At 38.1% G+C, this 14,057-nt stretch overlaps 1 protein-coding gene across 2 annotated transcripts in view; it reads right to left on the reverse strand.

Annotated features, from left to right (window-relative positions):
* Positions 1-9,429: 9,429 nt before the first annotated feature.
* Positions 9,430-14,057, reverse strand: part of STX7 (syntaxin 7) — a 241,753-nt gene continuing 237,125 nt past the window's right edge. For both annotated transcript variants that reach the window (XM_086927434.1, XM_086927435.1), the window contains exon 10: positions 9,430-10,647. In XM_086927434.1, coding sequence (XP_086783560.1) covers positions 10,555-10,647 — 93 coding nt within the window. In that variant the 3' untranslated portion in view covers positions 9,430-10,554. The remainder of the gene's footprint in view (positions 10,648-14,057) is intronic.

Consider the following 14,057-nt stretch of genomic DNA (forward strand, 5'->3'; position numbering starts at 1 on the left):
AAAGGTCAACAGATTGCTCTGGCGTGAAGGGCCGCCCTACAGAAAATCTTAACACTGGGTGGAAATCGCAATCCCAACCCACATGGGTTGGCTTCATTGCCTCTGGTACATATTAGGGATGGAGAAGATATCTCTGTCCCTTGCTAATCAGGGAACCCATTCCGAGAACTTTGGAAACCCTTTCTAACATTACTCACTTCTGAATTCAAGGAGCTTACTTATCCAAATTATATGCGCCTATTATGACTCGCTGAACCCGCGCCAACAGCTGCTTGAACAATTTATATTTACATATTCATATTGGACTGACGTATGGGCTCCATAGAAGGACCGAGACGGGGAGGATCTTTGGATTATATTCAGTTTATTTGGTTGGGTTCTTGGTATTATTTTATTCATAAGTCATCTTTGCTTCCAAGAACGACAATAGAATAATGCATACTCACAGTACAGTTCCTAAACCTTTTTTGTTTTTGAAAATCAATAAAGAAATATAAACATAAAATACATTCCAATAGGAACAAAGGAGGATAAACCAGATGCTTTAACAAGCTGGCCTACGCTGTACAGCAGCCCCTTCATGGAAACTCTCCCAATTGCTTTTTTCAGCAACTCATCATATCTGGTGGATCCACAACACCCCAAGAAACTAGCCCCCTAAGCCTCGAAACCCATTCTTTTAATAAGCACGCACCCTCAACTAATACTTCTCTTGATGTGCTCCCAAAGTTTGGAACTCCACTCCCATTCCTTAAGAACTAACTACTTGCGTCACCTTCAAGAAAGAACTTGCAGTACTGCTATTCCAAAGATACTACCCCAGCCTGCAGAACGTCCTGTGCAAAAGGTAATGCCAACTCGCTCACTGGCTTACAAAATGGACACCAAATTGAAGTCATTTCTAAATCTGGTGAAGGTAGAAAAATATTGTATACATTGCTACCCCACCGAACTAGCACCCCTAACTGTGTGACATATTCAATAGAACCTTCCCTTGTAAGAACTGTCCAACACCCATTTTGCATTTATGAACCGTGTATTCCATGACTCCTGCAGGCTGTTCTGTACAGCTCTAAGCAGTGCATTATGAAACGCATGCCCAGTAAGACGATATGTATATTGTTCTCATATGTAACCTTTGTTATACCAACCGGTTTGATATAAAGTGCTCTGTTACCCCCAAAGGGGGCTGGTGTATATTATATACTGCAAATAAATAAATTAGATTAGCATCTCTATTGTTTTCTAAACAAATCAGGCATGAATTAACAACACTGAAAAGCAACAAATTAGAGTTAATTAACACAGTTAATCCCCAAACAGAAATAAATAGCATATTAAAAAAAATATTACAAAATTCCCTAAGATCAGTCATCACAACCAGCATCTAATCTAGTAGAGACCTATCTAAAAACAGTACACATCAATGCTCTTCTGGAAGAACAGGGAGAAAAACTAACAACCTGTTTCTGCCCAGGAAATTAAAAATGCTATTAAAGAAATGGGTAGAAATAAACAAATAAATTACTATTAGAATAGTATAATAAAATCACATCCAAACTATGGTCTATATTGCTAGCTGTATAGAATGATTCAGCCATCCGCAAATGAGTAAATTACAGTGATGATCCCTAACAAGGGACAGATCCACTTAAAGCAACTTCATACCAATCACTATTACTCTTAAAATTGGACTATAAGATGTTAGGTAAAATTATCTCAATTACAATATTACAAGTATTAACTTCATTGGTTGTCCAGATCCGAAAGAGATAGTTCCAAGTCATAGCTCACCATTTACCTTAAGACGGTTATTTCTTGTTATACCTAGCATTTCAATGGATGGCACTATGTCAGTCGTGGATGTATGGGACATCAAAAAAGCTTTTGATTCATTGGCACTGGAATGGACACATATGTCCACAGACCTGAGAAATATGAAGTTTGTTCCGCAAGTAATACAACAAATAGAACTTCTGTATTCATCCGAGTCAAAATAAGATATGAGTATTAATCACAATAGAGAGCGTAAAGAGAGAGGCAGGCAGGGTTGCCCACTCTCCATGATATTTTCATGAAGTCTCTATTTTAATGAATATTGCTGTTGTTCTGATGTACTGCTTATCTTGCTTCTGCTCATTCCCCTCCCAATCAATGTCCCCAAATGTCATCTCCCCAAGGCTTTTGCAGTCTTTGCAGAGAACCGGACACTCACGTAGCTGGTTATTTTCCTAGAGTGAGTGCATTATATAGAGTTTTCTTCAATGTTGCAGAGTGTCTAAGGACACTTCTGATGTAGTTTCACTGTGCACCTGATAGAAACCATTAGTGTATTTTTCAATAGTTTAAAATATTTCATAATGTTCTGCATCTCCAGTCATCAACACAGCAGAATATCCTGTAGTCTTACGAAGAAGGGGTTATATGCATTAACTTAGAAATTGAGATTTTGTATTTGTTAATGTGTTCTCTATGATCATGTCATGCTGAAATAACTGTTTTCTACTATTCTATATGCTCAAAATGTGTACAATACCCCATGGTTTTGGGGATGAGGACGAGAGATTTTCCTTTGCTTCCATTTGTTCCCAGACTTTAACTTTTCCATCAAAGATGGTATCCATTTCTTTTATGATTGGTTATTCACCTGGGACATAGAACAATTCTGATTTTTGATTATATACTTTGCTTTTATGTCTCCATGCCATTTTACTTTTATTTTGTACTGCCTACTGTTTGAGATTTTGTAATAAAACTTTCTCTAACCTAGAAATCAGTTATTGAGTGGTCCTAGTTACTTATTTTTAATTTGCTAAACTGATGTTGGTTAATATTGAAGAGGGTGATGTATCTTATTGCAAGATCAAGGGTGCTGGAGCAGAGCACCCGAGGTAATTTTTGGGGTGCATTAAAATTTGGAGTTTGGGGTTCTGCCTCCACACTATATTCACATGGTATGGTGCAATCCCATACAGCTTACATATTGGAAAAAGTATTAATTAACACAAACATAGCTGCTTGGTTCACCTGAAGTCTACCTGGTTCACCTGAAGTCTGCCTGCAGGGAAGGTATCAATAGTGTTAACAAAAAACTCCTGAAAGCAGATTTGCGAACCTACTAGCAAAGAGTTGAAAAGCTTTCATGCACAATCAATTAATATCTTCAGTACAGATGTAAGTCATTGGTCAGCCACAAAAAAGGCATTTTTGTAGAAAATAATGAAATCAAGACATATATGTCTTTCTCTAAATACATAGGAATTGATCCTAGATGGATTTCCCCAAAAAAATTAGACATCTTACCCCACTTGCTCCTGTTGTGACCGTAAAGTGTGGATGGTTGTGATTGTGGGATGAACAAAGAATAAGAAGGTGGGACAGGAGTATAAGAAAGGGAGATCCCAACAAAGACATTTCCAGTGGACATGATGTAAGAAATATTACATAATGTGAAAAAATGAATGGTATACCGATATACAAAATGGATATTACCAGACACTGTTCCAAGTATAAGTTCAAGAAATTGATCTATAGTCAGTCCTGGTACTGTTTTTCAGAAATTACCTAAGCCGTCTTTATACGCTCAGATGGAAGATGTGGTACAAAACTTAATACCATGGAGGAAAAAATACGCTTTAGGGATGAGAACAGATTCTGTTCCTTGCTAATGTTTCTATTTCCCTTTTTGATTGCTTACCTTTCCATTCCATAACACTATAAATGAAAAATCTAAAAACTGTTTAATCAACATTAAGAGAAGAGAGAAAGACAAAATGTGTGATGCTTCTTGTTAAGTTTGAGAGGCCAGTTTCATGACTATTTTTGTCATGTTTGAGAGGCCAGCCTAATTTTCAATAGAGAGTATGGTAGAAGTGTACCAGAACCACTGCAACATGTTGCTTCCATATCCTGCCATAAGCGTGGCAGTACATCCTCATGAAGTATTGAAATTCTGATGTATTTGTGGAACCTAGCTAATTTTAGGTTTGTAGATATATTTACTTTTACCATTTACTCACAGTTGAAAAATTCAACTTTTTTTAGGCCTTGCATTTCGAAACACTGCTGTCAGATATACTCTTGGCATCACAGTCCATGAGAATAAGTCTGGACAACTTACAAAATGTAAATGGTTACCTATTAACCAAAGGGTATCATTTCAAGCTCCTTATTTGCTTGTTTTAAGATTAAATTGCACTTGTCCTCCTTTTATGAAGGAAACCCATGAAAGATGGACCAAGTGTTTTTCTTACAAATACAATACAACAGGATAGTCAGTGAAGAGGCAGACACTCAATTATTTCATGATTCAGTTCAGAATTACCAGCCTTAAATAAAGTGTTCACCATTTCAGTCTGAAACGTGATTGTCAGAAACAGACACCAAGACAGGGGATTAGTTAAAAATGGCCAAAGGGGAGTAATGCTGGAATACTCCAAAGAAATTCCAGGATTATTTACTTTAAAAAAGTCTTTGATATGACTTGAGTGAGTTTCATGGTTCTTTCGTAAGCTGCCTCACTCGTCACCAGCATTAGCGTGAACCTTCTGAGATATTGTTCATGTCATTGAACTGACATGGTTGCTGAAAGCCAACTGCATAGGAAGAGAACCGGAAAGAAGCAAGTTGCAGCTGTGGTTCACGCATTCTAACTATGAGACAAGAAAAAGTGTGCGAGATCACCCATAGATGAATGCAATACTGTTCTTCCTCATGGATGAAGGTCAACTCTAACATTTAATGGAGAAAAAAATGCAGGTTCTTATTGTTAACAAGGACCATAACATATGGAGCTATCCTTGCTTACCAGCTGAGCTGTGCAGACTCCTAACCCTACTTCCTTGGCCCACAACTAAGTGGTCTCACTTGACTGGCTCACACTCTTTTGAAAAATCATGTTACCAAGGTCTTTTTATTTTCTTTTTATCAAAGTTTTCATGAACGTCCTTCCACTATTTCAAAGCAATCAACACTAACAAGCTGTCCAGTTGCTCATATCATAGAGGCTAGTCTCCTGTCACTCTTTTCTCCTAGGTGCACCCACTACTATCTTGAAGCATCTCCTACTGGTCCAAAACTCAGCAGCTTGTCTAGTGTTAAATCTCTACCAGATCCTTCACCTTTGATCATATGAATAATCTTCCCTGGCTGCCAAGTCAGAAGTGCATTCTTTTCAAGATATTCTGTATCTCTCACTGCACTCTACACAGGGTAGGGCCTTCCTAATTGCAGGATGAACGTATTCTATAGACATCCAATTGGACATTATGCTCCAACCTTTTTCTTGTAATCCAGCGTAAACCCCCCTCTAAAGCTCGCACAGGTCGGCATTCCTTCTTTACAGCCACTAGACACCTGAACACCCCACAAAACTCCTTATGCTCCACTGTTGAACATCTCATTTTTCATTTTCATTTGAAAGCCTCCTTTTCTCAGACACTAGTCACTAATTGTTCTCAGTATGTGAAGTCTAATTTCCTAACTGCCAGGAAACCGTTTGGGGGTAACAGTGTGTCCTAGAATTATGGAACACCTGCTCCAGTTTTAGGACAAGCACTGTGTACCACTGTCATTTTGCAACATATTAACAAGAATGTAATGGTCTCTACAAATTCTGAAATTGCTCAAAAACCGAGAATCTCTCTGTTTAACAGTCCTATTGTTTTCTAATTCCTACACCAATCACTCTTGGAGACCTGCCTTATTCTTTACCTTACTGTTTGGAAGAGTGACCACCCCCCTACCCTGAAAGACCCAAAATGGAAAGCCCAAGTTGGGGAGACCACCATGCCGATTGTAGATCATGCATCATTCTTCAAACCTTAGTTGCAGCAAAAGATAACTCATCTGCATGCCTAATCTTCCCCACAGGCCAGATTCACCCTTCATCCTGTGTCCTAAACATTTTTTTTGCTGTTAAATTTAGGAATGTGGAATTGTTATGTAGGTCTTTCAAATTTCAACTATACAGGCTTTGGGTGATCGAATACAAAGTATAGCTCCATGGAACAGATTGAGGATGTTCCCACATGTATAAGTTTCTAATAATACGACAGACAGTAGGTATGTGTGATTTTGCAAAATTCATGACCTGCATTTAATGTTACAACTAAATGGAAATAAATCAAATCTGAGACACTTTTCTCTGCAATCCTGATCATATAACCCTTCTGATATTCACCAGGGTCAATATATACAGTGTGACAAGTGCAGAGGACACAGTGCTCAAAAATGTTAATTTACATGTATACAGGATTGTCCACAAACACTATTAAAAACCCATGGTTGCTCATACATCAAATAATTGATGTATGGATACTGAATTTAGTAACACCGTTTTTCCAACATAATTGAATTAAAAAACACCCATGGAAGGGGGTGTTGCTGTTTGGACGAGATACGATTTCACAGGTCTCATTGGGGCCTAGTCATCTGTGTATTGCACCACTAGAATTATAAATCTCCAAACTCTAGCTCCAGGAACAACTTCCATAATACATCTTACTTTTATTTCGCTGGGTGAAATTAAATGCCCAAACAATGGTGCAAGGACAAATCAGTAACCAGATCCCAGGACACACCTAAATATCCAACCACTTTGTTAGCAAGCTGTGTCACACTATCCGCGTTCTCGCAGGAATAGAAATGTCAAGCTTTTAGTAGCCAGTGAGTTGGGCCGCAATTCCGGTCTGTGCTGAGTCAGGCACCTCTCTCGTTCAGCATCTTAATGGCACTAGCTGCTTTGCTGCAAGCAGATCTCTTTTACGAAAATACGAAAAACAAATAAGTACAAATAAAAACAAATAGGTAAAACGTAGAAATAAACCACATATATGTAAACAAAATTCCTCATTTAATTGAAATGTTACTGTACATCTACTGACTGCGAGCTGAGTAACTGTCAATAAAGAGAACATGGCCATACAACACCTGTTCTACAGAAAGAAAAGAAAGAGGGTAGTATATACAGCATGTGTTTATGCAGTCTTACCATTCTGCATTTTAAGTTTTGGCATAGTAGCATGTTTTTACCAGTAGTAGTAAACAGTTGCATTATTGTTACAAGGAGAGTGGGCCATAGACACAGAAGGAACACAACTCACTGCATAGTGTTAGGTTCTTGCAAACACTGCCTTGCATAGTGCACCTCTGTACCCCTGTCTAGAAATGTTATATGCAATGATGTTTAAAGTAGTGTGCTGGCCACACTAGAAAAGAAACTGAAGCCATCATAGTTCCTTTAACATTTCATTTACCAACAAGGGTGTATAATTGCATTTTTCTATTCTATGACAGTACTCTTTCTTGTATCTATGTATTGTTTAAAGATTTACTGGAACCATTGTTTTTGTTGATATATAACCAAGAATTTCTCACAGGAACAAAGGTTAAAAGCCTTATTCTTAGTATATTACAAATCCCGTTAGTAATTAAGTGACTGAATATAGATTCCAAAGGATCACATGAGATGCCACATAAGTAGAGGAGTCTAGTTCTGAGGTGCCTTATGGATTAGTTATCACATGTGCCAATAATTCAGAACTATATTCTTTGCAGCACAGCATGTACACTTTGATAGTGAATGGACAGAGAAGACTGAATATATACTAAGTGTGGGAGTTCACAGTAGATAGTTATTGTTCATCTGACCAACACAGTACTACTATTACTACTACTGTCAGATCACAAATTGATATATGAGGATCAGACTTCTTTGGCAATGCACTCCAAATATTTCCTTTTTTCTTTACAGGCATGTGTGCAAAACTAGGGACAGCAAGGAAAAAAACACTTTCACACAAAGGAGGCTGAACTGAAAAACTCAGGTCAGAAGTCGGTATTCAACCTCATCCCTAGGCATAAATTATGGTGTGTTCTACAGGAGCTGGGCCTTCCTTCTGAGATCCTTGTGTTCGTTGTTGGTCTTCATGAGGACAACTACACAAGGGTTCGCTGGGGATCACCAAGTGCAACTGACAGACTCGATCAGAGTTGACAGGGGGGTCCGACAGGGCTGTGTGTTGCCTCCTACTCTCTTTTCATCAATGGAGTGGTCTAGTCCCCGCTGATGCCCCCTCTCTAGGAGGTGTCAAAGCAAACAACCTTATTGTTTGCGGACGACACGCTAATAGGCTCGAAGACCCCCAGCAATCTGCAACTGCTCCTAGACCGCTTCGAGGCCTTTTGTGGGATGAGAGGCTTAGAGGTCAACACCTTGAAGACTAAACTCCTACTGTTGAATGCCCACAAATCATTTGAAGGCAAATAGCTATTGGGGGGATCCCAGCGAGAGTGGTCACCTTTGACTATCTGGATGTAACTCTCTCTGAGGAAAGGGACTAAAAGCACCACATTATGAATCGGATTCTTCAGCAGACGCAGATCATTGGGGCCCTGATTAAAGGGCATAGGACCTCCTAGACCAAACTAGTAGCAGCCCCACTCCAGATTTACGACTATAAGATAGTGGGCTTTGCACTGTCCAAGGCTGTACTTTGGGGGATTTGAAAATTTGGAAAGTCTTTTTGTCACCGAGAACAAGTTCTTGTGAACTCTATGCTCACTTCCCCAGAGCACTCCCCTTCATCCATTAAGACTAGACATGGGCAAACCCTCAATTGTGGATAATGCAAGGCTTCGACCCCTGCACTTCTGGCTGCGCTTGAAATGAACCCCAGAGCTCTCCCAATATGCAGCTGCTTTTGATGAAGTTTGCACACTCGACCGGTTCGAGAAAACTGCGTAGTTTACCATGGTCAGATCACTTGTTTCATGAGCTCCCCAGTCCTATCTCTGAAATCAAAGATCCTAGATTACTGCCCAATTTTATTGGGGCGTAAGCCTTCGTTCACACCTTTTATTCTCTGAACTGTTGTTTTAATTTTCATACAATTGGCCGGTATAAATCAATTGGAAATTGATGTGTTGTATTGGATGAACTTTTGTCTTTATTCCGGATTCATGTACTGCATGCATTTGCACTTTTATGGTCGAAACGACCGAAATAAAAGTTTTATGAACGAAAGAAACACTGGACTCTTAATAAAAGTAAGAAGTAAATAATGAAGTCAGAGGCAACGCATCACTGCACATGCAACAAAATCAAAGAATAACTAATAACTACGAGTTGTACTTCCTCGATGCTCCCCTACAAGGACAAACTGCTACATTTTGTAGGAAGGCGTAATACACAGGATGCGTCTCCTTAATTATTTGTAAAGACATTGATGACACCTAGCGTGGTTGCCATTGCCCAAACTGTTTGAATAATGATGCTGTAAACTTTGAAAGGATGTACATAATGCCACCAACAAACAGCTAATACAATACTTGACAGACAAAAATGAAGTTTTAGGTCACATTATTCCACTGTGACTGATTACATCACATTATACCAATACTTGGAAAAATACAAAAAATACCACACAATCAAAAATAATATCTTACTTTATTTGGAAACCGTGTGCTTCAGACTAGTATCTAAATACTGTTAAAAAGTGTAATTTATGCATGCTTAATAATAAAGAATGCTCATTTATGGGAAATATAACGAAATATCAATATATGTTTCACACCCCTGGAATGACAGCACATTTTATGCAAAGTGATTTCTCGCTGGAAAACCAACCAGAAAAGGTTATGACACTTCACCTCAGTCCTACTTCATTTTATCTTGATATGTTTGTTAAATGCCATTTTTGGATACACGTAAACCAAAAACCTAAGTCATAGTGAAAAAGCGCAATGCAAGACAGACCAGATATTTCTACACAGTGTGGGTTAAATAAACTGCTTTTTAGCAGCAGAAGGCACTGCAAAATATGTATTCCAGCATATGATCGAGGGAAACATGGCTCATGATTAATTCTGCAGTGAAGTAAATGACTACACATACATGGTCTAATGATGAATGCACATACAAGGATATAAATATGCGTATAGGCAACCAGCACACAACATAATTTAGTGCGTTAATTTCACATTTGTCAATGTTATGAAAACCCATAATTCAAGGACCTGCCTCACCCCGTACACATTGGCACATTTTCAAGCATTGAGAAATACGTTAAACAAGTGATATACAAAAAAATATATATACACTTGGTAAACTGTGCTATAGCCCTATAATGAGGGATGGGGACATGTACAATCACACTCCTCATTCAGTCAACACCCAAAAAGAAGATGCATGATTTAATGGGTGCTTCGAAATTACCCAACTTAAAATGATGTGCATTTACAATAATTGCAGTTGGTCCATTTGGGTGTTTTTCTTTCACCACTCAATGCTCAAAGAATTCATTTTATATTTTATGTCACGAAATATGAAGGCTTTTAATCTCATCTTATTATTCATTCTAGTACATAATATTACTATATAATCATATTAGTGTAATTTAAAATACATAAAAACGAACACAAAAAGGACCTTCTCCCTTCAAAAGGGAGTACGAATGCAAGATATGGCAACGTCATTCGCTCAGGGATATACAATCATTGACTGTGGAAGTCATTCACCATAAATGATACAACACAAAGGCAATTTCCATTTTTTCATTTTGTGGCTTGCCAGATGATAATTCCCACAACCACTGCTACGACGACCAGAACCACAATGAGGATACAAATCTTTTTTCGAGACTTGCTCTGAAAGAAATGGAAAGAAATGTTTTTAAATATATTTTAGATCTTTTCTGTGCCCACTATAAAACTACTTATTGTTTATATTTGTATTTTAAATAATATTATTTGAGAATAAATTAAGCATATAAACATGTATCAAATTAATCACAAAAAAAACAATTCACGAGACCAAGCAGCAATAACTCTTAACAATGTGTGACAATCCCTATTAAATTGAGGCCTAGAACATTTAAAAACAATTTAATAAATATGTTTATAGAGTTACACCCATACACAGTATCAATTTTCATCTCGGCAGAATATAGTTCACAATGATTGAGAAAGATATGTAGTTCACAATGATTGAGAAAGTAATGACGGCAGTTTTTCAGTAAAGTTCCAAGTAGTCAAAGTTGGGGCACTGAAACAGGACAAACCTTTAGGTGTTTTTATCAAACCCATTTGGTCGATACATGCGGACATCCTTCGGAGTGACTCATACGTCTAAGAAAGGAAGTATATCCATGTGGAAATAAATGCAAGTAACCTCTTCTGTCCTTAGGATTGCAGAGGATTCCCAAGGATAGCTACAGTTTTTTAATCTTACATATAACTACAAATGTCTGCAATGTCCCCACTGTCTGAATAACATTCAACTTGGCAAAACAGGTGAAGTATCCAACACCTATGCTCAAGATTTCCTTGAAAGTAAACTTAATACAGAACTGATCATAATTTGATTCTGATACACATAAATAAGAGAACCACTTCCTATAGAGCGTCATAGCATAATCATCCATCTTATTACTAAACGTCCCCATTAGATGCTTTTCAAGAGGTACAACAGAAAATCTGGATATCACAATTCAGCTATAAATATTAGGAATTTTATCAAAGCAACTATACAACTTAAGTGGCCTACAATTTCCAGTCTGAACGTTTCTAGTACTGCACGTTCCCAAGCCCCAAGGATGGCATCCACAATGAAGATTTCATCAAAGGTAAGCTATACTTAAAAGTGGGGGTCGAAGTCATAGCCCAATCCATCACATGTGGGATAGAACAAGCAGTGTACATTTGTTTCATAGCTCCCTGAACTCCTTGTGAAAATGGCAGTGAGATAATTTCATACAAAGCCCTCTACATAGTTGCCCATCAACAGACGGTAAACATTTAGCAACAACAGGTCAATAGCCTTCATTCCCTCATGCCCCCCAGAAGTGATACTGAGATGGATGCTAGATCAATCCAGACCACTACCAATCATTTTAATTGCAACAGTGCCACCTGGGCAGTACACTGACCTGGAACCTCAAGAAAATGGGGACCTGTGACACTATGGGCAACCCTGTTCTGAACAACTTGTTTGCACCTTGGAAAACCTTTGGGCAGATCTGGATAAAAGGAAATCTCCAAATTAGGGAGGAGAGTCAACACGTGCAGAAACAGTAAAAGCCTTGCCAGATAAAGTAAGGAAATGAAGAATCATCCACAAAGAAATAAGAGCGAGAAGAACCAGCTGAGAACACATCGAAAATATGAGTGTCAATAGAGAACACAGAATCAGTTATGGAGGCAAGATTCTAATCATCTTTAGGTTTTCAGGAAGTTCTCCAAGTCTTTGTACCCTGAAGGCAGGACCCCGGAGATCATCATTGATAACCACAATCACAAACTCCTTTTGTCAGTATTTAGTATGAATCCCTCCCTCTGTGGTCACTCAAAACCTGGTCAGTTCCTCACTCTCTGGGATTGGTGCCTGGTTGGCTAGTGTGCCCAAAGACGGATCAGTCCAGGCATTAGCTACATCTGCCTGTAGCAGGTTGGTTTTCTTTGAAGTTACTTGAGTTCCCAGGCACTGCCCAGATGGTCAGAGGAACGAAACATCTCCCACATCTAAGGCCTTGGTTACAACTCTGGGAGCAAGTTCACACCTCATCAAGGGGCTATGCCGCTCCCGGGTGACAGTTGGAAACTCATGCAAATAGGCTTCTAGAAGTAAAAGGTGACTTTTAAAAGTACAATTTGAAAACAATTTATTAAAAATGAATTTGATTTGTTATAAATATTTTAAAAAGTCCAAAAAGTAATTTTCCATCTGGTTTCTCGGCTGTGAAAAGATCATCGACTTTAATTACTAACTTTAATAACATATCTCTACGCTTTCGTATGGAACAGCTAACATTGCAACAGTGAAAACAGCTTTTAGGGCATAGCCACTGCAATGACACCTTTACATGTCAGGCTTTAAAATATCATGCACCCTGTCTTAATGATATTTAAGGCTTAATAATGGGTGACTTAATATTTAAAAGGAGGGCTTAGGGCTGTAAAAAGTGGTTATAGTGAAAGGTAAAATTTACAGTTTAGACCTGCCCAGCCAGATTACTTGTGGCAGGCCTGCAGCCATGTTATGTATTGTCATGTTAGTGGTGGCACAATGTGTACTGCAGTACACAAGTGATATTTATCTTACTGGCCTGGGTAAATTTTGTACCATATATTAGCAGCTTATGCATATGTTCAATTTGCCAATTAGGAGTATAATCAATTTCAACATGTTTCTGAGGTCTGAACAAATGCAATGGGGTCCTGGTTAGCAGAGAAACCAGCAGCATGAGTCCATAAAAACGTGGACATTTTCTCTCAGTAGACCACCATCCACCCCAACTAATAATCCATTATAGGCCTCTACACAGACTGATCTTAGCACTGAGAAGGTGGTGATGTATGGAACTGTACAACAAATGTCAGATGTTAGGAAATTAGGAGGTGACTAAACAAATGAAGATTCGATGGAAATAAAAATAAAATTTGACACTGATAATTTAATAACCCTTATGAACTGTACCGTTATATTGTGTAATGATAAAAAATATGTTTCATTTGAGTGCCTCTGAGACTGAAATAAAGTAAACTGTCTATATGTCCAGCATATGGATAACGTCTGGCATCAATCTCGCTAAGCAGGTAAGATAGTGGACAAATTAAGCACCTTGGTTACAACGCCTTTGTCTCATCTAAGTCACCAGTTTAATCCAAAACACAATTGTTTAGTATGTTTTTCCAATACCTATGTGTGCAAACATATAATTATGTGACCAGATAAATATATACTATTGATATAAGCAGGGTAAACCAAGCTCTGCAATAATCAAGGTCTATTTTTAGGTGTTTAAGCAACATAGCTATCTCAGCAACTTACTGAGATGAATCTATGTGAACTGGTAATAGGTTAATTCCAATAACTATACAAACAGACAACTACAGTTTATATTATTTTTGCCAGCTTTATATAAAACCTAACAAAAGTATACATTAAAACATTGGACATTAAAAAAAAATCTTTCCATCCCTTTAAACTATGCAAACAGATGTATTTACTCTACAGTACTATGTTCCTCAAATGTATGGTCGTTCCATATCCAGGATAA

Source organism: Lissotriton vulgaris, chromosome 6 (assembly GCF_964263255.1).
Source record: "Lissotriton vulgaris chromosome 6, aLisVul1.2, whole genome shotgun sequence".
Lineage (NCBI taxonomy): Eukaryota > Metazoa > Chordata > Amphibia > Caudata > Salamandridae > Lissotriton > Lissotriton vulgaris.